Raw genomic sequence first — 26,345 nt, 5'->3', positions numbered from 1 at the left:
TCCAAATCTAAACTGATCTCTCAAAAAGCACTTCCTACTTGTGTCTCTTCTATAATTACCTACACACTCAGAACCTCCACTATCTTTGATTTTTCGCTTCCACCTTCATATACGTTCTCATGTTATCCCCTCTTCCTGTAAAACCAATTAATCAATTGCCAAATTTTGTTGATTTTGCTTCCACATCATCTTCCTGCCCTACCTTTAGTTCAGACTCATCGTTACCTTTCACCTGGCCTTTTGCAGGTCTGTCTGGAGGTTTTCCCACCTCTGATTTCTGTATCCATTCACAGAGAGGCCTTTCTTTCCCCAAACTTTTAAACCACGAAAACTCAAAGTACTGTGTTAAATACAAATTCTCCCACTTGGCATAGGGCCCCATTCCCCTTTGTCTCTGCCACTTCTCAACATACCCTGGAATTTAACCATTTACTTTTTCCTGACCATAACGTTCATTGATTGATCTTCATAAATGTTCTCATGCTACCCCTTCTTGCTGTAAAAACTTCCTCATCTCCTTCAGGGTCAATTCCCAATGCCTCCCCCTCCATGCTGCCTCTCTTTCCTGATCCCCCCAGACAGATATGAGCAGTTTTTTGATCTTCAGTACTCTTCGTGTTTTTCATATGGCACCTATCGTGGTTTGTCTCTTATTAGAAGTGTTTTATCTTTATTTTATTCCTTACTCTCCGAAGGTAAGGTTAACATCTTTACCGTCCGTAACCCCGCTGACGTTACCTATGGGAGCTTATGTCTACTATTAGTTAAATCAAAGTAATTTAGGGACATACTGTGATCAATGGTAAGCAGTACAGAATCTGAAGTGAATACAGCTGGGTTCCAGCTCTGACATTTATTAGCTGTGAGGCTTTGGGTGAGTTACTTGGCTTGTAAAATGAGAATCCTGCTACCTGATGGAGCACCAAGGGAGATAACGCTGAAGTGCTGTGTAACTCTACAGAGAACTGAGCAACGTTGGTTATTTTCCTTACGGAGAGCTGATGCAGTCTGCCATCGAAACCTTGATTTGCAGGACTATCCCTACTTCACTAACTGGAGGTCGAACCCGGGTCACTAGGTCCCACGGCCCTCTTCCACTCCACGGCCCCCAGACTGCTCTCGGCGACGCAGGTGAGGCCGCCGAACTGCGGGGGGAATGGCCCGGAGCCCTATCCTCTCGGGAGGCTTCCCTCCTTCCACACGCCCGGGGAAAGCCCTTCTTTTCCCGGTAACCCCGAGGACCGCGGCGCCGCCGCCTACGCGAGCCGTTTGGACCCTGCCCGGCCCCCGTAGCTCCCCTTCTCCAGCAGGTGGTTCTGGTCTTCTCCCCCAACTCGGGGCGCTCACGTCACCGGCGAACCTCTACCCACGCGCCAGCGCCGCACCAACCGAGAAAATAAACAAACCCCCGCGCGCGGCGGCCGGCGCGCCTGGCCCCGCCCTCGCTCCGCCCCGCGGCTCTCACGCCGCCCCCTCCGCCGGGACTTCCCTCCCGCCCTCGGCTCGCAGCCGCGCTCTCCCCTCCCCTCCCCGCAGCCTGCAGCCGCGCTCCCCGCCGCCGGCCGCCCAGCCCGCCCAGCCCGGCGCCCGCTCGCGGGGCCCGTTAGTGCCCGGCGCCCGCTCGCGGGGCCGCCGCTCGACCCCTGCCCGGCGCGAGCCCGTCCCCGCCCCCGCCCCTTGACCCAGCCTAGTCCCAACGCCCAGTGCGGCCGCCCCGGGAGCCGCGGGAGCGGCGGCGGCGGCGGCGGCGGGGGGAGGAGGGAGAGGAGGGCCGAGCCGGCGGCCGGGGAGGCCCGGTGAGTACGCGGAGGGCGGGCCCGCCTCGCGGGGAGCCGCTCCGGCGCCCCTGAGGCGGGGGTGGCGCCTCGGCCGCGCCGCTCCGTGCGCCTCGGGCGCGGCGGTTGGGGACTCGGCCTGAGGCGACGGGCCCCGCCGGTCGGAGCCTCTGGGCAGAGGGCGCGCGGGAGGGCCGCTCCTCGGGAAGGGCCGCGGCCCCGCCACTCGGCGCGGGGCTCGGGGAGGACGAGAGGGACCCGCGCCTCCTCAGGCCCCGGCGCCCGGGCCGTGGCTGAGCCTCCCGAGACTCCGCGGCGCCCGGGCCGGGGGGCTCCGGTGGTGGCGGGGCCGCCGAGTGACAGGTGCCGCCGCCCCCTCCCCGCCGCGGGTCTCGCGCTCCCTCGCCGGGCGCCGGGCGCTCGGAAATTTCTGGAGCCACGACCTGACTCGCTGTTTTCTCCCTTTCAGGTTTGGAAGCCGCTTCTGTGCCCGAGTTGGGTCTCGCCCAGTCCTATTTCTTTCTCAGTATACTTTGCGCGAGTAAGTTTTGGAGCATCGGTTGACAGCCTAGGGGTGAAATTTGGCTTTCATTCATGGATGAGGTATCGTGGATTACTTTTTGAAGAAAGTGCTCCTCCTGCCCGCTAGCTGTTGAAAAGTAAACGAGAAGGGTTTTGAATTTTCTTTCTTGCCCTTGTTCTTTGGAACAGCAGTCTTTCAGGATTTTTGTCAGATCTCTAGCATTTAGGGGGCTTAGTAGATACGGAACAGTCATGACAAAAATGGCTTATTAAATTGTCTTTTCTCCCCAGCTTCTTTGAGATTTTTCATTCTTACCTTAGATTTTACGGTGGAGTGGGTGCTACGGCTTTCACGGGAGGCACTAATGAAAGCTCACCTTTCTTTTACTGAAAAGCCAGTGAAATTTTTTTTTACATCGTTCACTATTATCTATTTCTTTATGTAGTAACTGCTTCTGATTGTAACCTTAATCACCAGCTTAATAAATTTGACTGGCAGCTGTGAGAGTATAAGAGAAACTTCATGGGAAATTGAAAAATTAAAAATACTTAATCTATGGGAATTTAGATTTTGTTTCTCAACAGGTATACTCTACTTGGTATTAGTCAAATCCTCATTAACGGGGGATATTCTTAATTGTCATAAATGGTTACAACAAATTTATGTGTAAGATACCAATCTAGTGGCTTCACTCTGTGGACTAAGAGCAAGAACCTGGAAGTTGACCAAAAGAACATTGGGGCAAATGAAAATACACGTGTTTGTTTTTTTTTAATGTTATGTTAATCACCATACATCACATCGTTAGTTTTGGTGTAGTGTTCCGTGATTCCTTGTTTGTGCATAACACCCAGTGCTCCATGCAGAACGTGCCCTCCTCAATACCCATCACCAGGCTAACCCATCTCCCCACCCCCGTCCCCTCTAGAACGCTGTTTGTTTTTCAGAGTCCATCGTCTCTCGTGGTTCGTCTCCTGGCTTTTTTTTTTCACTTTTTAAAAAATTTTTTATTGTTATGTTATTCACCATACATGACATCATTAGTTTTGATGCCGTGTTCCATGATTCATTGTTTGCATATAACACCCAGTGCTCCATGCAGAACGTGCCCTCTTTAATACCCATCACCAGGCTAACCCATCCCCCCACCCCCCTCCCCTCTAGAACCTTCAGTTTGTTTCTCAGAGTCCATAGTCTCTCATGGTTCTTCTCCCCCTCTGATTTACCCCCTTCAGAAAATACACGTGTTTTATCCGTAGGAGAATCCTTTAGGTCCTCACTCAGTACCTGCTTGTACTTTTTGCTTAGATTTTACAGCCCCCAGAAATTAGGTGCAGATTTGATTAGGGAAGTGGTACTTAACTATGAAGAAAAAATGGAATTTAGGACATACCCATTAAATTTATGTGGTTTGTTTGCAGGAAGTGTGTTGGGAGCATGGTTTTGGTATGCACTTGGCAAGTGTTGGTTGTGAATTTTATTGGAAGCCAAAGTGAAAGATACTGTTTAGTTGTGTTACTTGAGGAACACAGAACATGAAATAATATATTTGCTAAAATTTCACCAGGTACTAAACAACTGATACTCAGTGCCATTTCATTTTATGCCCAGTCTGTCTTTTTAAATCTAAGTTACATTTCAAGGAGGCCACACTTAATTATATCTACATCATATTAATTTCTTGTTTGATTAGGCTAAACTGGTTGATGGTGTTAATGGAAGATGACTATCATTTTATTAAAGGAATATATCTGGTTGTTCTTGACTAAGGTATGGCTACTGCTACCGTTTCTTGACCCTAGAGAGGTCATAGTCTGGCGGGATGAAGTCATAGTGGCAGTGGTCCTCAGAACCTTGGTGGAAGGGTCCAAGAGTACCAGCCATTTAGAAATCCTGCTGTTTACAATTTAGGCTATTCATTTTTAGAGTTTACTTAAGTACCTGATGTATCCTAATTTTTTTAATCAGCACTTTAAAACCAGTTATGTTTCTTAAGCGAATATGTTTCCTAAACAAAATTAGTTGTGTTGATCACTTAGAAGAATGGCACTTCTTTTTTTTAAAATTTTTTATTGTTATGTTAATCACCATACATTACATCATTAGTTTTTGATGTAGTGTTCCATGATTCATTGTTTGTGCATAACACCCAGTGCTCCATGCAGAACGTGCCCTCTTTAATACCCATCACCAGGCTAACCCATCCCCCCACCCCCCTCCCCTCTAGAACCCTCAGTTTGTTTTTCAGAGTCCATTGTCTCTCATGATTCTTCTCCCCCTCCGATTCCCCCCCTTCATAGAATGGCACTTCTAATGAAATAAATTTGAATTGCTAATAATCATTGTTAATTCACATTGGAATTATGAGAACTGATGATTATCTATAATGCACTTTGCATTTTCTTTTGCTGTGCATTCTACTTTAAAGCACATATTTCAATGCATAGATAGCTGTGTACTTGGGGAATATAAATATATTTTTAAAATTCAATAAATTTATCTTTTGTGTGCTTGGTCCTGTGGTTTTGTTAGGGATTGACTTTCAGAATGTTGGGAAATCATGATTGTAGGTGGCTAGGCACAAGAATAACCATAATTTTATGGAATCCATTTAATAATAAATATAAAAGTACAGGCATATTACAGAGAAGGGAATGATTAAGTTGAGGGGCAGATCAGAGAAAGCTTCATAGAGCTGCTAGCCCCTGAGCAGGATTTTGAAGAGTGAATAGAAGTTTTATGTGGAAGAGAGGGAGGGCGTTTTAGGCAAAGGCAACAGAAAAAAAATCACTAATCATCAGGGAAATGAAAATCAAAACCATAAGATGTCATCTCACACCTGTAAGAATGCCCATTATCAAAAAAGACAAGAAATAACAAGTGTTGGAGAAGTTGTGGAGAAAAGGAGAACAAGTAAAACTAAATGTGTGTTCAGGAAATTTTAAGTAGTTTATTTTGCTATAGTACAGTATCTAAGGAAGGACAGTTACTATAGGAAGTCCTAACATATGCTATAATATTTGATAAGTCAAATAATTGGACTTTTTTAGTATTGAGTATATATTAAAATGGAGACTTCACTCTAATTTGATATTGCTGTGATTTCAAGTATAGAGGAATTAATAGATTTTACTAATGGTAGTTATTAAGAAATTATAGAATATTGTACTTATTTGTTATGAGCTGCCTGCATATTTACATTTGTGAACTTCTTTGTGTTTCTTGTGCATTTTGACCTGAAACAGTTGTTTTTACATTTTTAAAATGTTTTTTAGAGAGAGAAAACACAAATGTGTGTGTGGGAGGGGAAGGAATAGGGGGAGAGAGAATCTCCAGGAGACTCCGCACTGATGTGGAACCTGATGTGGGGCTCAATCCCATGACCCCGAGATCATGACCTTAGCTGAAATCAAGAGTTGGACGTTTAACCAACTGAGCGACCCAGGTGCCCCTAAAACAGTTGTTTTAAAATTATCTTGGGAATTTTCTTTTGTCTTCAGCTACTTAAATTAACTTCCAAGTTATTTTTATTTTGTTATTGAAGTGAAATTGGTATATAACACATTAGTTTCAGGTAGACAGCATAATTTTATATTTGCATATACTACAAAGTGATTGTCATCATAATAAGTCTAGTTATCTACTGTCACCATACAATTAACCCCTTTTACTCTTTTCACCTATCTCCCAACCCCCTTCCCTTCTGATAGCCACCAGTCTGTTCTCTGTATCTGTGAGTTTTATTTGTTCTTTTGTTTTGCTTTTTAGATTTTCTGTTTGTGAATTATTTCATTTAGCATAATGCCCTCAAGGTCCATCCATGTTGTCAGAAATGGCAAGATTTCCTTTTATGTGGCTGAGTTTGTATTCCATTGTGTATGTGTATGTGTATGTATATATATACACATACACACACACATTTTCTTTATCCATTCAAACATCAGTGGACACTTAGATTGTTTCCTTATCTTGGTTATTATAAACAATGCTGCAGTGAACATAGGGGTGCTTATATCTTTTCAAATTAGTGTTTTTGTTTTCTTTGGGTAAATACCTACTAGTGGAATTGCTGGATCATATAGTAGTTCTAATTTTTTGAGGAACCTCCATACTGTTTTTTTTATAGTGGCCCACCAACAGTACGAAAGGGTTCCCTTTTCTCCACAACTTCTCCAACACTTGTTATTTCTTGTCTTTTTTGATAATGGGCATTCTTACAGGTGTGAGATGACATCTTATGGTTTTGGTTTTCATTTCCCTGATGATTAGTGATGTTGAACATTTTTTCATATGCCTGTTGGCCATCAGTATGTCTTCTTTGGAAAAGTGTCATTCAGATCCTGTGCCCATTTCTTAATTGGATTTTTTTTGTCACTGAGTTGTAGGAGTTCTTCATATATTTTGGATAGTAGCTCTTTATCAGATATGTGATTTGCAAATATCTTCTTCCATTCAGTAGGCTGTCTTTTTGTTTGATGATGGTTTTCTTTGCTGTGCAAAAGCTTTTTAATTTGATGTAGTCCCATTTATTTATTTATTTTTTAAAGATTATTTATTTGACAGAGACACACACAGCTAGAGAGAGAACACAAGCAGGGGGAGTGAGAGAGGGAGAAGCAGTCTCCCTCCATTTGTTTATTTTTGCTTTTGTTGCCATTGCCTTTGGAGTCAGATCTAAAAATATCACCAAGAGTGATGTCAAGTAGCTTACTGCCTATGTTTTCTTTTTATTTCCTTTAAGATTTTATTTATTTATTTGCCAGAGAGAGAGAGAGAGAGCGCGCATAAGCAGGGGGGAAGCAGCAGGCAGAGGGAGAAGCAGACTCCCTGCTGAGCAAGGAGCCCAATGTGGGACTTGATCCCAGGACCTTAGGATCATGACCTGAGCCGAGGGCAGAGGCTTAACTGACTGAGCTACCCAGGCATCCCAGCTTAGGTTTTCCTATAGGAGTTTTATGGTTTCAGGTCTCACATTTAGGTGTTGAATCCATTTTGAGTTAATTTTTGTGTATGATATAATATGGAGGTCCAGTTTCATTTAGCATATAGCTGTCCAGTTTTTCCAGCACCATTTATTGAAGAGAATGTCCTTTTCCCATTGTATATTTTTTCCTCCTTTGTTGTAAATTAATTAACCATGTTTGGGTGGGTTTTCTGGGCTCTATTCTATTCTATTAGTTTATGTGTCTGTTTTTATGCCAGTATGGTACTGTTTTTTTTTTTTTAATTTATTTATTTGACAGTATGGTACTGGTTTTTTCTTTTTTAATTTATTTATTTGACAGAGACACAGCAAGAGAGGGAACACAAGCAGGGGGATTGGGAGAGGGAGAAGCAGGCTTCCCGCTGAGCAGGGAGCCCGATGCGAGGCTCGATCCCAGGACCCTGATATCATGACCTGAGCTGAAGGCAGACGCTTAACGACTAAGCCACCTGGATGCCCCAGTACCATACTGTTTTGATTATTATGGCTTTATAATATAGTTTGAAATTAGAAGCATGATATCTCCAGCTTTGTTCTTTCTCAAGATGCTTTGGCTATTTTTGTGGTTCTATACAAAATTTAGAATTTTTGTTCTAGTTCTGTGAAAATTGTCATTGTAATTTTGTAGAGGGGTTGCATTAAATCTATAGATTGCTTTGGGTAGTATGGACATTTTAACAATATTAATTTCTCCAGTCCATGAGTGCAAAATATCTTTCCATTTATTTGTGTCTTCCTTAATTTCTTTTATCAGTGTATTAATAGTTTTCAGTGTACCGGTTTTTCAGCTGCTTGGTTGAATTTATTCGTAGGTATTCTTTTTGATGCACTTGTAAATGGAATTGTTTTCTTAATTTCTTTTTCTCTTAGCCTTTAAGTGTTTTTTGTGGTTTTTTTTTAAGATTTTATTTTTAAGTCATCTCTACGCCCAACGTGGGGCTCAAAGCTACAACCCTGAGATCAAGAGTCACATGCTTCACCAACTAAGCCAGCCAGGCACCTTGCCTTTAACTTATTTTGAAAAGGAGACTCAAAGGGAAGAGGGGAAACATTATATTTCTAGACTAAAAACCTGACTTGTATAGTATCTTAGTAATATGTAAATGACTTTAATTTATAGCACTAGCCACCACTTTAATAGACTGACCAATGTTGGTAGCTTTCAAGATGGCTACAATGTAGTTTTTGCATTGTGTATCTTAATTATGTCTATATCACTTAAGGGTATGTAAACACCTGAGCATTTGAGTATTTCTATTTTAAAGACCATTGAGACAGAAAGAAAAGGCAAATAGTAGGGAGAAGAAGAGCTCTATTTGAAACTACTCATCCTAATATCTCTTAGCTATGACTATAGGTGGAGATGCAGAAGTTTAGGACACAAGACCAAAGGAATAGTATTCTGAAGGAATATTAACCCTAGCCATTCCCTGAAATGATGTCTTTAAAAATAAAAAAGCCTGATATTTTCATGGTCTGCCTATTTATCCCCTTTTCTCTTCAAGGCTTACCGAAAAAAAAAAGTTTCAAATAAATCCCTGGATGGTATAACATAATTATCTTTTTGCAAGTTCTGAAAAATTTGTTAATGAAGGTAATGTTCTCTTAAAAGCATGCACCAAGCAGTCTTTGACACTTGTTCTCTGTCCTTTGTCTTCTGCATCACTAACAGGAAGGATCAGAGCATCTCTATGTCAATTTGATCTGTAGCTGCCCTTCTAAGTTTCGGCATAGGGCAGAAAAATCAATATTGCATTGAGTACATTATGTTTACCTTTGTGACTTTAGGTATAGGTAGCCGTTTTCCCTTCCCAAAATGATTTTTTTTCTTATAGAAGAAATATGGTCATTATAGAATATTTGGGGAGAGAGTTAAAACTACAGAAAAGGAAATAAACATAATGTGTAGTCCTGTGCATTTCCTTCTTTTTGGTATGTATGGAAGCAATACATATATTTACAAATTTGGGATTATTTTTATATTTTTATTTCCTTCTCTCAGTTAAAATTTACATTTCCCGCACCCCTCCACTTCTGAAGTACTGGTTAGTGTACCTTTTGACATGCTGCATAGATTTCTTTCTTGGCTGTTAAGGTAGATGATGTGTTAGCTATTACATTTTTTCTTAAACGATTTTTATTTACTTTAGAGATGGCACGTGAGTGTGTACATGCATGCGAGTGGGGGAGGGGCAGAAGGAAAGACTCTTTCAAGCAGACTCCACCCTGAGCATGGAGCCGTCCCAGGACCCATGCGATCATGACCTGAGCCAAAACCAAGTTGGACACTTAACCCACTGAGTCACCCAGGCATTCGCCCCCTCCTTTTTTTTTTTTTTTAAAGATTTTATTTATTTATTTGAGAGAGAGAAAGAGCACAAGAGGGGGAAGCGGAAGAGGGAGAAGCAGACTCCGCGCTGAGCAGGGAGCTCGATGTGGGACTCGATCCCGGGACTCCAGGATCATGACCTGAGCTGAAGGCAGTCGCTTAACCAACTGAGCCACCCAGGCGCCCAGCCCCCTCCTTTAAAGTACAGCAGATAGCACAGATGATGAAGCCCTTCCAGTTGTCCCATTTCCTTACCCCCTCAGCTGCTATGTATAGTGAAGGGGTGGCCACTGTTCTGTTCTATGTTATACTCCTGCCCCAGACCAAACAAGGGATCATTATAGGTGAGCATTTCCCTCTTTCCGTCTGCCCTTTCTTGAGTTAAAGTATTTTAACACACGGGTTACTGAGGTGTATTATAGGTAGCTGCCTCCTCAGAAAAACGGTTTTTGTTTTTCACGGTTTCTCAGTTGACACTATTTGTTCTAATTGGAGTTTCCCTCTGCAGTTTGTTAGGTATAAGCTTCAAGTGTTTGACTCTCTTCAGCGGCTGACGACTCGACCACTACCTCTCAGGGCCTAAACACTTTTTCCTCTCGTTTCATAGGTTGAAGTTTTAACTTTGAGAAGGGCTAGATGTCGATTTAAGTCTCAAACCACTTTGCAATGGAGTCAGACATGCTTAGCCAGATTTTTAAATAGCTTATGCCAGTTCTCCTGTGCCTCACAGGACCTCAAGACATACTTCAGTTAGTAATCATAGTAAGAACAGCAGCAGGTGTCTGCATTTGAGTGCTTCTGCTGTACTGGCAACTGTTCTAAGCACATCACGTATATTATTTCATCTTTACAACAACCCAGTGAACTATGCACTCTTGTCCTTATTTCAAAGGTGAGGAAACAGAGATGAGGCGGATTGCTCAGGGGCTGTCAGCAAGCAGCGGGTTGACCAGGTTTGACTAGGCATTCTTGTTCCGGGTTGGCATGGTAGGCCAGTGCCTTTCTGCCATTTGATTTCTGCATTACAAACATAAAAGACCAGAGCATCTCGTTGCCCCCAAACTGGGAAGGGATCCTCAGGGTCTGTATAGAGCGGGGTGGAAAAAATGTGTTACATTTTCTTTATATGATTAGGATAAGTAAAACAAAATACAAAGTATTAGGAAAGATATTAAATGCTGAGTTTGTATAAAACTTCAAAATCTTTTTAGGGTTTCTCATGAGAAAATTGTGCTTGCTTCCATGAACATAAGTTTTTAAATAACAGGTTTGTCCATAAAATAAGAATATACAATTCCTGATCCAGACTTTTAGATGAGGCTTTCTTCAAATTGAGTTTCCATTGAAATTTTGTTTGAATGAAAATGGAAAAAAACCATTTTTAATAACTATTCAATAATTTATATCAGTTGAAATTATTTTTAAAGAATCTCAAAGCTTTTCTCATAGAAGATGTAGTAAAGGATTTCTTATTTTTTTGTAGTAAAGAATTTGTTGTGATAAAATGAAAGGAATTCAGAGTCGATTGGACTTCCTAACTTCGAGTGTTTAAAATGACAGAGGTCTTACTTTCAGAAAGTATATGCATTGTTTGAGCTGTCACCTTGCAGCTGAACTTTATGCCGTTAAAAAGGCATAGCACTGGCAAGTGGGAGGAAGTATCTGCTCCCTGTGAATGGAGAGCTTCCAGGTCATTACTTGGAAGCTTGCTCACTAGGAGACTTCGTGCGTTCCCACTCCGGACAGCAGCTGCCACTCCCTTACTGCTCGTGCTGCATTTGGGGTACCTAGAGCACCAACTCTCCCAGCAGTTCCCTGGGCCCGCCTCCCCTGATGGGCAGTAGTGCGTTCTACCCTGGCCTGATGAAGTAGATTTCCAGGGGCTTACGTACTTCCCTCTCCACGGTTGACAGGTAGCCACAGAACAGCATGTGCAGGCACCGCCCTTTGCGGAGCACCCGATGAGACTGCTTGCATCTGGTGGTGGCCTGCCCAGCATCTCTGAATTCTCCAGAGTTTTCTTAGGTGCCCTAAGGATTCAGGGAAACTGTATTTGAGGATACGTTGGTAAGGAAGCTCTGCCCTGTGCCACAGAAAGAAAATTTTCTATGAGCTTTGTGGAGATGTGTTGGACTTTTGTGAACATTTAACTCAAGCAGAACAGTCTAAATGTGACATTCACGGTTTTGCTCTCAGTCCTAGAATGGAAAAGAAATTTATTTGTGTAAGGTATCAGTCATGATAAGGCTAAGTTATACTGTAACAACAACCTGAAAATCTCTGCAGCTTAAAGCAGCAAAGTTGCTTTCTTGCTCAAGCTACGTATCTATTACAGTTTCAGACCCATCAGACCTGACAGATGGAGACTCCATCTCAACATACGCTTCAATCACAGAAGCAGGAACCACGTTCTGGCTTTTAAAAGCTTTTTGAAGCTTATATTTCACTGGCCAAAATAACTCACATGGTCATGCCTCCGTTCAGTAGGAGAGTGGTGCATAATTCCCCTTCAGGGAGGGTCAATGAATATTTGTCAGTGGCTAACCCATGCAATTTATAGTTCCAACAGTTAAAATGAAATGTAATAATAGTTGTTGAATAACTGTGTAGGATCATTGTACCTAAAGTACTCAAAGCAACTAAAACTTAAAGGATTTTTAACATGGCATGTTGAAGTTGAAGTAGAATTAATGCTTTCCTTACTGTTTTTGAGTCTTGAACTTCTTTTTCATTTTGTAATATCTTCTCCCTTGTAGTAACTTATAAAGCCTTAAGTCTCATGCTTGCAGCAAAGATTTAAGCCTAAAAATATGTCATAATTTAGCAGTATGATGTCATTTCTATATGTCATGGTATTTTATCTTGATTTGCATATTTTTGAGCATAGGAGCAATAGGTCTTAACATGGTATTTATAATAAAATACTTTTATTTAATAACTACTAGGTGGTATCTTCAAATATCAGCTCTTACTTTGATTTTTCTTTATTTTAACAGAAAATTCAAAGATTTCCAAATAATTTTCTGGATTTTTGGGTTAAAATGGAAGATTGCTTTTCATTTTTGTTCACTCCTAAAAACATACAAACTGTAGTGTATGGTTAGCTTTCAAAATGGACCTCAGTGATTCTCACTTCTAGTATTTGTACTTTTGCATAGTCCCATATCACATTGATGGGGGGGAATCTGTGTAAACAAGAGGATATTTCGGAAGTGACAGTAGCTATTTCGGATATGGGTACTGTGGCTTGAGATAGATATGTTAAAACTATAAAGAAAAGCAAATGATTGACACAAAAATCAGGATAATAGTTATCTCTGGCCAGCAGGAGTTGGGATGCTGTTGAGGAGAGGCACGGGGGGGTTAAAATTCTCTTAATCTTAGTGCTCGTTACTTGGAGTATTCATTTATTTACAAACATTTTTTATTCAGTTGTGTACTTGATACATTTCAAAATAAAAATGAACAAATTTCTGAGTTTCACAATCTGTTTCTTTTTGAATGGAAAGAGTACCAAGTCTTCTAGTAGTTACAGGGCTTCTTACTTTGAACTTGGAGAGCAAGGTTCAGCAAACCTAGGTTCAGGTCGTGACTCTGCCACTAACTTGCAGAATGACCTTAGGCAAGTCACTTACCCAGTCCAAGTGCCAGTTGCCTCCTCTGTAAAACTAAATGATTAATGAATTGGGTTAGATATTACTGTAGGACCTTTCATACCCCAAGTCTGAAAGTTCTCTCAGGGTACACTGAAACTAGTGAAGCAGAAGATAATGTGGAAGGTGATTTTGATAAGTTTCCTTTGGTTGAGGAAATTTAAGTTCTGTATTCTGCTGTCAGTTCTGTGACTTAGTAGCAGTCTCCAAAATCAAACTTAAGGCGGTATTTTGTATATGATATGAGTGTTCTTCCTTTTCTACTCCTTTTTTCCCCATCTTGAGAGTTGGAGACTAACATGGAGTTGGACTAAGGGTCTCTGTATGCAGTGAAAAATACTCCTACCGCTGCATATTGATTTAGGATGCTCTCTGTAAATATGTATATATTACAGCAGTATATTTAAAAGAAGAAAATCATGAATTTTTGAAAACCATATATGGAAAAATGAATACATTTTATTGGTGGTAGTCTTGCAATAGTTGTCTGTGAAATCTCATTCTACTTTTTTTCTATTTTATATTATACAATTTTATATTATTTACTCAAGTTAAAAAAGAATGTTATTGCCAGTAGGACTATGGGTATGAATCCAAATATGACTAAATTCAATGTCAGGAGGAAGTGTGTGTGTGTGTGTGTGAAAGATTGTTCTAGAATCTAGAACAGATTTTACTGATTATGTTTACTCATCTGCCCCCTTTTTTCCCTCCCCACAGGAATTATTCTTGATAGAAGTATTTTAAAATAGAAATATTTACAATGGCCTCAGCAGTACTTAGTTCTGTTCCCACTACTGCTTCTCGTTTTGCCCTATTGCAAGTAGATAGTGGCAGTGGATCAGATTCTGAGCCTGGAAAAGGCAAAGGTCGGAATACTGGAAAGTCTCAAGCAAGCAAATCAACTACGAATGAGAAAAAGAGAGAAAAAAGAAGAAAAAAGAAGGAACAGCAACAGAGTGAAGCAAACGAGGTAACAATTATAACTATTTGTGTCTGCTGTCCCACTATAAGTAGAAGTCCAAACCAAGGAGTGTGCAAGGGCCAGGCTCTCTGTGAGACTGTGTGGAACCCTTCCCAGCCTCTTCCTAGCTCCTCGTGGCTGTCAGTCCTTGACATTCCTTGGCCCGTGGCTGTGTCACTTCAGTCTTTGCCTCTGCTGTTAGTTGGCGTTCTTTGTTATCTCTGTCTTCACCTCTTCTTACAGGGACAACAGTTGTATTGGATTAGGGCCCACTCTCATTCAGTGTAACCGTGTCACAAGGTATCTTGGTTACATCTTTGAGATCTTATTTTCCAAATAAGGTCACATTCACAGACACCCGAGGGTTTCAGGCCTACGACATATCTTTTGGGGGATTACAATTCAATCCATAATAACCTCTCACTCCTTTTCTCTCTTGTTTCAACTACTGCATCTCAGATAATGATGATGGTGATGATGATGATACTGTTGTTGGGAGTGGTTTGGCCAGTCCAGTTTTAGCTCATCATGTTACTTTGTGGTCTAGGTCCTGTATTTTTAAGGACTAGCAAAGTAGTTGCTAGAGTTGTTTAAGCTATTTTCTCTCACTTATATTTAAACTTTTAAATTTGTAAGCCATTAAACTTTAATCTTTGAATCCCATTATTTTGCTTTTTTAAAAAATTAAGTGTAGCTGACAAACAACATCATATATATATATATATCTCTTAAATTTATAATGTTAATTATAAGAAGGGCACTTTTTAAGTACTCTGCCTCTATTGACTCATTTATTCCTCACAACAACCCTGTAAAGGTTATTGGTAAGGTAAATTGTATTATTATCCCCATTAAAATTTTTTTTCTTTTATTTGAGGGTAATTGACACACAATACTATGTTAATTTTAGGTGTACAATATAGTGATTCAACAAGTTTATCCATTATGCTATGCTCACCATACAATGTCATATTAGTTTCAGGTGTACAACATAGTCAGAAGCACACTTGTTTTCCTATTTTCTACTCCTATAAACTTCATCACTTAAGTAATCGGAATCATTAAAAAGATGGTATAATAGATTACATTTCCATTTGCACTTACTAAATTGTTAGAAACCCACCAACATTATCTAAATACTGAGGAAATTAATATTTTACAAAGATTAAGAAAAACACAGTGATTCTGAGAGTTAGCATAATGAATGGAATAGTATTTAGAAGTATAAAAATATTACTGATTTTTAAAAAAATCATTAGTATTCCAGGATTGGTAGACTGAATTTAATATGCTTTTTGTTTGTTTCATAGCTCAGGAATCTTGCTTTTAAGAAAATTCCCCAGAAATCCTCCCATGCCATTTGTAATGCTCAACATGAGCTTTCATTACCAAACCCAGTGCAGAAGGATTCACGAGAAGAAAATTGGCAAGAGTGGAGGCAAAGAGATGAGCAGGTACAGTTAAGTAAATCAAATTATTTTGCTTTGTATTTCAGTGAATTTATGCATTTTTAAAGTGGCAGTGCATCCGAGTCCATGACACCACTATTCTGAGGAGCATTTTGTATTGGATTAATTCACACATCTTTGTGCTTTTAGTAAGAGGTTCTGTTTTTCATCCACTAGGGAAAGATTGATATACTTATTATTTTGTTAGCTTTGGCCATTCAAAGCAGTTATTTTGTGAGGTTTCAATTCATCTGCCTTTTTACAAATGAGAGAGAGATCAGGAAAGTAGAATAACAGGATTAAATTATTTCAAGTAAAAAAATCAATATTTGTACGGTCCAAGGTCTCCTGTTAATACCACAGTTTTGCTTCAAAAAGAAAGACTTTGAAGGGAAAGGTTTCCTTTTCAACTTTTTTTTTTAGAAGATTTTATTTATTTATTTGAGAGAGAGAGCATGAGCAGGGGAGAGGGGCAGAGGGAGAAGACTCCTCGCTGAGCAGGGACCCCGATGCAGGGCTCGATCCCAGGACCTTGGAATCATGACCTGAGCCGAAGGCAGACGCTTAAGCTAGTGAGCCACCCAGGCACCCCTCCTTTTCAGCTTTGATGTAAAATAGTTTATGGCATTTGTTAGTTTCTTTAACCTATTTACATGATACCTTGTGCCTCTATTAAATAAGTATCATTAATAATGAAATCAAATAGATAACTTTTAAGACCAATCAGTTTCTTTTGGTGTTTGTGCTATTCAGGAAAATAACATACTAAGCCTGGAATGTACTCTAGGAGATGCTGTATGTATTGGAAATGAATAGTAATTTATTTGCTTACCTGTTAAACTGGCAGTTGATCTGTTGGGAAGAGGTATTGTTCTAGCAGGTGTTTGGCTTAGTAGAGTGCTATACCTATCATGCTTCGGTTACCAGTTTTGAAAGAATTAGAGTATACTAAACTGCACTCTTAGCACATAAACTATATTACTTATAGCATTTTTGTTAGGATTTTGTAATGCCTTAGGCCCATCATCACAAGTGTCAATTATTACACAAGAGCTGTGCACAAATGCTGCTTAAAAGATATTTCCAGGCAGTGGTATACTGGATAAATCATCTTGTGTTAAACCCTCTAGTTTTTATTTGATTATTTCCTTTTTCCTTCTGCAGCATTCATTATCACAGATTCTTCTGGTTTACAAGTATAAATGTAATGATCTACTTGTTTAGACAGTAATAGAATTGACCAGTGTCTTCACCAGAGAGAATTTCTCCCAGTGACCCAAAGGGTACTGAAAAATTAATAAAGGAAAACTACACAAATTTGCACCAAAATAAATTTCATGTAATGTGGGAACTTGAGCACAGATATTTGATTGCCCTTCTTACTGCGCCCACTGAATGCTGCCAAAATGACCAGGTAATTATGAAAGGAAATAGTTGACTTGGCCCTGACCCTGTACAAGAATGTTATCCCAGACTCAGGAACTTCGAAGAATTTCTGCTGGTTATACTATTGATGGGTCACTCAGAAAACCTGGTACCATATTTGGAATCCTCACTTGCAGAAAAATAATCAAGGTCATGGGAAATAGAGTAGATCCTCGGATAATTACACTGATAAGTGAAGAATGGATAAGGGCAGGCCTTGGAACAGATGGACAGTAAACCATTTGGAATCTATTTTACTGTATGGTATAACAGATTTTATTTTATTATTTTATTTTTTTTAAAGATTTTATTTGTTTGACAGAGAGAGACACAGCGAGAGAGGGAACACAAGCAGGGGGAGTGGGAGAGGGAGAAGCAGGCTTCCCGCCGAGCAGGGAGCCCGATGCAGGGCTCGATCCCAGGACCCTGGGATCATGACCTGAGCCGAAGGCAGACGCTTAACGACTGAGCCACCCAGGCACCCCTAACAGATTTTAAAAGTAGGAACCAGACAGTGACTAAACTAGGCAGAAAGTACATAGTATGGTGGGTGTTCTCCCTGACACAGTAAAGGAACAACATGATGAGAAATTCCAGTTTTGAGGGAGATGAGACAAAAAGATGGCTATAGAAAGCTTTTCTGTTATGTGGCTACTTTTTTCAAACACAAAAGAGAAATTTTGCTAAGACAAACTTCTCTACTCCTAAATCACCAAGGTGATAATGTAAGTTTACATCAGCTAAGCCTCAGCATAAAATCTGAGAGCTGGTTTACACAGCAACTAGGTGGACAGTAAAGAAGCATCCAGTCCATCTCTGTGTGAGCAAACACTGGATCTTAGTTGATCTCATGTCAACTGAAGCAATTTGTGCACCACAAAAGGAAAAGAACATTGTACTTAGTGTCCAAAGTGAAAGCATACTTTTAAAAGATTTATTACAGGAAACAGAAGTTGATTGTAGACATCACCTGTTCTTTTGCCTTAATGAAAACCCAGAGGCTAGAACATTGTGTAAAAGTCAAGGAGATTAATAATGTTATATAATAAGGTGAGGTCGTAGACTGAGATGAAAAAGTGGCCAAGAGAAATTGGAAGGGAGGGAAATAGGTGAAATAAAAAAATTGGGGAAATAAAATAGCAGAATTAAAAATTTCATTAGGCTAAAGAATAGACTATACACTGAAGAAAATTGAGTCAGTTGTATGAAGATATGTATTGAGATATATTTGGCCAATAAAATCAGCATGATATAGATTGGAACACAGAACTGAAATTCAACAGAGGCATAATTAGTGTCCCTATAACAAGCAGAATTGAGGCAGTCATTAAAGATAATATTGATAGAAATTTTCCTAAGCTAAGTAAAGCACTCAAATCTGAACTTGAAAGAACTTAAGCCTTTTTTAAAGACTTTTTTGGGAAAACTTGTAAGAAGTTTTTAATTTTAAGAATGAGAGACAAGGAAATAATACTGTACACACACACACACACACACACACGGGAAAACAGGCTACTTTAAATGCCAGAATTGAAATGCTAAGACCAAGAGTTCCATATCTAGCCAAGGTGCCATTTTTGTGAAGGCTAAAGAAACACATTTCCAGACATGAAAGGGCTAAGGAGGCATACCGCCATTATCCTTTCTGCAAACTTTTCTGAGATATGCTCCTGCCAATTAAAAGGCAAATCTAAATAAAGAGCACAACAATTGGAAAGCACCAGTGGCAAGCATTGAAGCTAGTTCAGTGCAGAATTAACTCTAAACAGTGATTGTAAATGCTTATTAAAGAGAAACTGACTCACATTAAGAATTTGTCTAAAGTGAAATTCCTGTTTTTGAATACAAAAATTAGGAAGGAAATAGGTCGGTTCATATTGATAACAAGATATATAGTTCCAAATGTGATTTTTTTTTTAATTTAAAGAGAACAATTTATACATAAGACTTTTCATTCTATGAATTTTAAATCAGTTGAAGAAAAAAAATTAAACCTGGTCCATATAAGCAAAAGTTACAAAGTCAAGGAAGATGCAAGGAAGCCTTTGAAATAAGGTAAAAAAAAGAAAAATAGACATTTCACTTAATAAATAAATAGAAATAGTTGAATTTACTCATTAAAGGACCCAATAGGGACAAACCCACTGGGCCACATTTTGATCTTAATTCTTATCTTTTCCTTAACATTAAAAACTGTGACACATTGACCCTGAAAGGATAGGTTCAGGCTACTCAAGATACTGTGTGTTTTGCTGAGGTATGCTCTGAAAGCTGCTAGAAATTGTATAGATAATCTTTAATGCACTATTAGTGTTTTAAGAAATGTTTGTATCTCATTTTCCATTTCATAGACTTGTATCTGTCCCAACATACTTCAGAGTGGAAAGATAGTCTTATATTTCCTATTTCTTTGCAGAGTTGTATGCATCAAAAGGATTTCCTTCTCACTTGAAATGGGTGAATTTTATGTGATATATGAAATATGTGAATTATATCTCAGTAAAGCTGTTTTTAAAAAGGATGAATAGGCAATGGCTTTGATTTAATCATATTTATAATTTTTACTACTTTTAATACTGAATTAAGATCAAGAGACATACTGTTCACCAATATCTGTTGCCTGGGAATAAACCTCTGTGTAGATGTTGTTTTCCTTTATTCATGATACATTGATGTTGCTGATTCCAGTGTACCTTTCTGTAAGTCTGTATCATGGCTCAAAAATAATTAACTGAATAGAAAAATTTATTCTCATGGATTTTTAGTGATAAACTGATAAAATTTTATTGTGTATTTCTTCCTCTTACTGATTCAAACTCCGCACATCCCTGGTTTTGCCCAGCTCTGAAGTGAAATATTGGCTAGCATGTGCACAGTGGTAATTGTTCCTTTACATTGAATCCTCCAGTGCATCTGATAGAGGTGTTTTGCCAATATCTTGTTCTGTTTTTGTTTGTTTGTGATTGTGATATTTGCATTTAACCTCATGGCTGGTATAATAAGTCCCTTGGCAATTGTTTGGCTTGTGCCTGTTTCCCTATAAGGAGTGCAAATTCATAAGTCCTCTGTATTTTTTGGCTCTCTCTTTAGCAACAAAATTCATCACTTTTGTTCTGGAAAAAGCATTATGTGGTGCTTGTTCTGGAAAGACTCATACAAGTCATTGTGCTTTGAAAGTGAAACAAAAACAATGGTGTCTTCAGGCCATTGGTCTGACCATGTTTCATAGCAGGCAGCTAGGAACAAATAGATTGACTCAATAAATCAAAATTTCAAATGCTCACTATCTTAATTTTCTACTTATAATTTTCCTTTTCAGCTGCTTATGTGATATCATACTTATCCTGACACGTACAGATTTATGTTCTATAGTCACTGTATTAGAGTTCTGTTCATTTAAAAATTCATGCTGTTTTTATAAGTAGTAGTATTTACAGTTCTGTTTTCATTCCTACTTTTAATCCTTCAGTAAATCATTGAACCATTTTTGTTACTTGGGCGACATAATAAAGCATACAACAAAAATGCAGATTTAAAAAATGTAAACAACACTCAGAGGACGTGAAGATACATTAACTGAAATAAGCTGAATGTGATAATTAGTGTGTATACATAGATCCAATTTTTGTAGAACATTGACAGCCTTTAAAATTGTAAATTGTAATGTTCAATAAGACTATTAGAAGATTTTTGGAAACATAATTCTGCTTTCCAGATTAATGAAAGATAAGTGGTCCACACTCTGACATTCATGGAGTTAGAGGACCACAGGGCACTCCTGCAGTTGTGGCTAAAGAAACAGTTGGCTGCAAGCGTTAGATGTCTTCAGAATGATGTTCTCTGTTGTGTTACAAAATCCTGTTCCCATGATGCCTGTGGGAAATGAGGAGTAACTCTTCATTTGGAATTTGTTTTGCTTGGATGTAAAATGGATAAAATTGTTATGGTACTTAGACTTAAAATTAATTTTTTAAGGTCTAGTTCCAAAAGATTTGCTGGCCTTCCTGTTTTTCATTGGTTCTTCATATTCTTTAACTGATCATAAGCCCTTGAGCTATAGGTTTGTTTAGGAAAAAAAAAAATGTTTTACTACTAGATGGGGAGTAGGAGGCAATGAAGGAAGGAAGGGGATCTGAAGTACTCTATCTTGGGCACATGTAAGTATCTTCTTCAGTTCTGTAGGCATTGTAGTGCTTACTGTTTCCTCTTTGTCTTCCTTTTCTCCTCCTCCCATAAATGATGAGGAATTCTCAATTTGCAGACTTAATAGAAGATACTTTTTTAAAAATCATGGTGGTTTTTGCATTTTCTTGCCTGGTACCTGTCTTTTAGGCTCAGACTGCCCCCCAGTTCTGCCTGTACATGTACTGATGAATTAGATTGACAACTATACTTATAGTAGTCTTATGATTAATTAATGCTGTAAGATATGTTTAGAGAACTTAGAATCATATTTTTTTTTCTCTTCTTGTTTTAGTCTTGTGCTACCATTCTCCCTGTTATCTAGGATCAAAAATCTTATCTTTGATTCATTCTTCTTTCATATTTCATATTCAGTCAGTGTTCCAAAACTTGGTCATTCTGTTCCAAGATATAGCCTTCTTTATTTTCTGCACTTTTATGTTCTGGTTCAGGTTTCTATATGCTGAGATTACAGATGTTCAGCCAAACACATTGATTCTAAGCCTTCATTTTTCTGATGTTCCGTTTATTTCTTTAAAATTACCTTCATCAGCAATTCTCTTTCATCTGTCCTGAGTCCCTAATTTTTAGGGAGTGCCGGGAATCTAATCCTTCCCTACCTAAGCAACCTCATTTTCCACTATTCTCCAACGTAGAGGAGGGGGAATTCCTATTTACTGTGTGTGAGTCTTGTGCCAGGTAGGCACTGGGTTAGGCACTTTACAAGTATTAGTAGCTTTAAATATTTAAGACTACCCTGTAAGTTGGTATTTCTATTTCCTTTTTATATATGAAGAAACTCAAATTTATAGAAGTCATGTAATTTGCCCAAGGTCAGTTAGCATACATGGAATCGGAATTTAAATTATCCACCAATGTGATCTCCCAAAGCCTGGGTTTTGTCTACATCTCTCTTGTATTGAATTCACATATCAAGTATCCCCTTTCTTTGATGTATCCCATAATACACCTATTTTTAATATCATATCTTTGTTCACTTGGTTCTTTCCTCCTGAAATTCTATTCCTTTTTCTATCTCTCCAAATTATATCTACCATTTAAAGACAAACTTAAATTCATGTCTTTTCTATATGTTTCTCTGAGTTTTATTTGTTATGTATGTTTTTTTCCTCCACTTTTGTAGCACTTTCAATGTCTTATTCTATTTCCTGTACTTCGTATGTGTTAGTGTTCTGTCCCCAACTGGAGTAGAGATTCTTTGAGGGCAAAAGCCAAATATATGCTGCTGCTTTAAAGCCGTACAGGCAAAGCACATAGAAGGTTGTCTTTTACCTCATTGGCTGATTGATCATATGGACATTTTGGGAAAATTTGTTCTAAGTTTTAAAGATTTAAATTGAAACTTAAATCATTTTTGCCTACTTGTATTTCCTTGTATACTAGTTTGTGTTAAAAATTAAAAGCTCTGAGCTGCTGCATTTAGAATCAAATGCTAAGGAGACCCATATTTTTCCACTTTAAAGGTTCCATTTCATTCAGTTTTTATCATGCTAGTAGAATCAGCTACTTTAATATTTAAGTTCTTGACTTAGTAAGAAAAAGAATAATGATATCTTCCAAGACTCCCAATTCTCTAACCTGTTCTTCTCCTAACTTATTTTTGGAATATTGGTCAGAATATATAACATATTGGAAATAATATTAAATGCCCTTTTTATAAATATAAAATATCATTAATATGGATTAAAAATTTAGTGGTAAATTGAACCAGCTTTGATCAGAATAAACTTAAGTACTTTTGTTACTTTTTCTGTGTTGGGATGACTTCTTGACTTTACTTATAAATAAATATTTAATACTCAGTTTGCTTTGAGTTTAGGTGGAGAAATTAATGTAAACTTTATTTTTTTTAAGATTTATTTATTTATTTATTTTAGAGAGAGAGTGTGTGCAGGGGTGGGGGAAGGAGCAGAGGGAGCGGGAGAGAGAGTCCCAAGCAGACTCTGCACTGAATGTGGAGTCTGATGCGGGACCCAATGCCATGACCCTGAGATCACAGCCTGAGCTGAAACCAAGAGTCTGACGCTCAACTGACTGCACCACCCAGGCGCCTGATGTAAACTTTTTGTGTAATTGTTTTTGAATATCCCTTTGTATTATAAATATTTGAAAGGTTCTTACTTTTTCCTGATTATTACTAATTTGGATTAATTCTTCAGTTTGTTTTAGTTTTATAGAAATATGTAGAATTTACTCTGGGTTTAACCATATTTTCTAGTGTATATACCTTTACTTACCATTTTAATTCTAATTGCATTTTTCTCTGAGTTAGATTAATTTTTTTTCTGTGATAAACCTAATCTTTTCCCCCTTCTTTTTATTGTCTTAATGTAGGTTTAGATAGGTGCTTTCAAAGGGATAACTGGGTTAGGAATAAAAGCTTTAGTTCATGGTGTCTGGTGTTAACATTTTTCTAATTTTTAAGTTATCCCTTGGAAATCAGTCCTTTTTTGGAGTCAGTTTCTGTTTTAATTTAGATGTTTTGTCATTAAGCAATAGAAATAATTCTAATTACCATTGGCAAAAGTCATTTGTTGAAAGGATTCACAGATTTGAATTAAGAATTAAACAAGTGTGCCTTGGGGGAGATGGAAACTAAGAATTCTGGAGTGCTTAGAGACGTGAATCGGTATAACTGGTATGCTCACTTACAGAGGCTGTTGCATCAGATGATCAAACCCCACTTGATTTGTGTTGGTTCTCAAAGTTTAATTCCTAGGACATCAAAAAAGAGTTGAATCCCTTGCCACCACCCTGACGTTGATGATGGTAGCTTGGATGTTTGTGTGGGTTTGGTGATGGGTGGTATACAGGGTTATGTGATTGACTGTCCTACTAGAATCACAGGACATTGGGGTGAAGTATAGCTATTCACAGGAATAAAGGAAGGGATTCTGGACAAACACTAGAGATGTCCACTAAATTTGTGCCTTTATTATCTAGTCCACATAAGTTGACACATCCATGTACACAAATCCAGGAAGTTTACTCCTGTCATGTTGCAGTTCTCCTGTATTCAGCTGCAGACATAACCTTATCTCCAGGGGTAGAAACCAAAGTCTCATTCACCTACAATAGCGATTCTCTCTGCCAATTTTGGAGAGTAATTTGATTAGAGGGTAGTAGGAGCTAGATTGTAAGTAAGAAGAAGTTAAGATGATATTGAGTGGTAGGAAAGAGGAACCAAAAGATATAGATCACAAATTAAAGAATTATTTTTTTATAGTATTAGATGACCTTAAAGGTAAGACAACCAAATAAAAGGATGGAGGTAAAAAGGTGCACTATAAATAATTATTCTGAACATCGGAGATATACCAGAACATTTGGTCACCTTATTTAACGTTTCTGTACCTGTGGATTACTTTATATTAAGGGAATGGTATGTTTTATAATGTTTATTGAGTTATTTTTCAGTATTACATTTTTGAGTAGTAATCACTATTACAATTTTCTGTGTCTTAAACTGGATACCGTCATTGACCTCTAATACAGTGTCAATTTCTTTGTAAAATTTTTTTTACTAAAGAAAAAATTATGCGACGTATAATATATAATTGACAGTGAATAGGGAAATAGAAACCTCAAAATTGGGAGTTTGCTTTGGTATCTTCTGTAAAATACAGGGTTCTCTACTTTGGCATGGATAGATATATTTGGAGAACCCAGATTGTTTTTTAATGTATTTGTTTTCCTTTCCTGTATATATTGTCACGGTTATTTAGTGTGGCATAATTGTGAAACTTTCTTTTTGTTTTAGCTGACATCTGAAATGTTTGAAGCAGATCTTGAGAAGGCATTGTTGCTAAGTAAATTAGAATATGAAGAACATAAAAAGGTATTTACACATTTATTGATTTAGATATTTTAGAAGTTTAAGTGGTCAGAGGTTAGGACCAACCTTCCTGAAGTTTGTATAAAAGTTCTCCATTAAAGCTTGTCCTAAAAATTCACCATTGTAACAAAATATTATTATGAGGTTTTTTTTTTAAAAGATTTTATTTATTTATTTGACAGAGATAGTGAGAGAGGGAAAACAAGCAGGGGGAGTGGAGAGGGAGAAGCAGGCTTCCTGGAGAGCAGGGAACCCGATGCGGGGCTCGATCCCAGGACCTTGGGATCATGACCTGAGCTGAAGGCAGACGCTTAACGACTGAGCCACCCAGGTGCCCCTATTATGAGTTTTTTTTTTAAATAATTTTTTAGGGGGCCTGGGTGGCTCAGGTGGTTAAGCGGCTGCCTTCGGCTCAGGTCATGATCCTGGAGTCCCTGGATCGAGTCCCGCATCGGGCTCCCTGCTCGGCAGGGAGTCTGCTTTGTCCTCTGACCCTATCCCCTCTCATGTGTTCTCTCTCTCTCATTCTCTCTCTCTCAAATAAATAAATAAAAAATCTTTAAAAAAATAAAAAAATAGGGCGCCTGGGTGGCTCAGTTGGTTAAGCGACTGCCTTCGGCTCAGGTCATGATCCTGGAGTCCCGGGATCGAGTCCCGCATCAGGCTCCCTGCTCAGTGGAGAGCCTGCTTCTGCCTCTCTCTCTGCCTGCCTCTCTGCCTACTTGTGCTTTCTCTCTGTGTGTCAAATAAATAAATAAAATCTTTTAAAAAAATAAATAAAAAATAAAAAAATAAAATAAATAAAAATAATTTTTTAGACGAACCATGAGAGACGATGGACTCTGAAAAACATTCTAGAGGGGAGGGGGGTGGGAGGATGGGTAAGCCTGGTGATGGGTATTAAAGAGGGCACGTTCTGCATGGAGCACTGGGTGTTATGCACAAACAATGAATCATGGAACACTACGTCAAAAACTAATGATGTAATGTATGGTGATTAACATAACAATAAAAAATTTAAAAAATAATTTTTTAAAAGATTTATTTATTTATTTGAGAAAGAGCTGGGGTGGGGAGGAGGAGCAGAGGGAGAGAGTCCCAAGCAAACTCTGTGTTGAGCACAGAGCCCAACATGGGGCTCGATCCCATGACCCCAAGACCATGACCCATGCGGAAACCAAGAGTTGGATGCTCAACTGACTGTGC

The 26,345-nt window shown here is 38.7% G+C and overlaps 1 protein-coding gene across 6 annotated transcripts in view; it reads left to right on the top strand.

Moving 5' to 3' along the window:
- The first annotated feature begins 1,550 nt into the window (after positions 1-1,550).
- The window catches only part of GKAP1 (G kinase anchoring protein 1), a 70,917-nt gene continuing 46,122 nt past the window's right edge, over positions 1,551-26,345 (top strand). Inside the window, exons 1-5 of one of the 6 annotated variants that reach the window (XM_064580010.1) lie at positions 1,553-1,796; positions 2,245-2,316; positions 13,985-14,237; positions 15,539-15,682; positions 25,065-25,142. In XM_064580010.1, coding sequence (XP_064436080.1) covers positions 14,028-14,237; positions 15,539-15,682; positions 25,065-25,142 — 432 coding nt within the window. In that variant the 5' untranslated portion in view covers positions 1,553-1,796; positions 2,245-2,316; positions 13,985-14,027. Of the gene's footprint in view, positions 1,797-1,846; positions 2,139-2,244; positions 2,379-13,984; positions 14,238-15,538; positions 15,683-25,064; positions 25,143-26,345 lie in introns of those variants that run through there. The other 5 variants (XM_064580008.1, XM_064580013.1, XM_064580011.1 and 2 more) reach the window with 5 other exon arrangements.

Source organism: Mirounga angustirostris, unplaced genomic scaffold (assembly GCF_029215605.1).
Source record: "Mirounga angustirostris isolate CCGP_5_RB_7025 unplaced genomic scaffold, mMirAng1.0.hap1 SCAF_15, whole genome shotgun sequence".
In the NCBI taxonomy this organism is placed as follows: domain Eukaryota; kingdom Metazoa; phylum Chordata; class Mammalia; order Carnivora; family Phocidae; genus Mirounga; species Mirounga angustirostris.
This window is presented reverse-complemented; position numbering and strand designations above follow the sequence as displayed.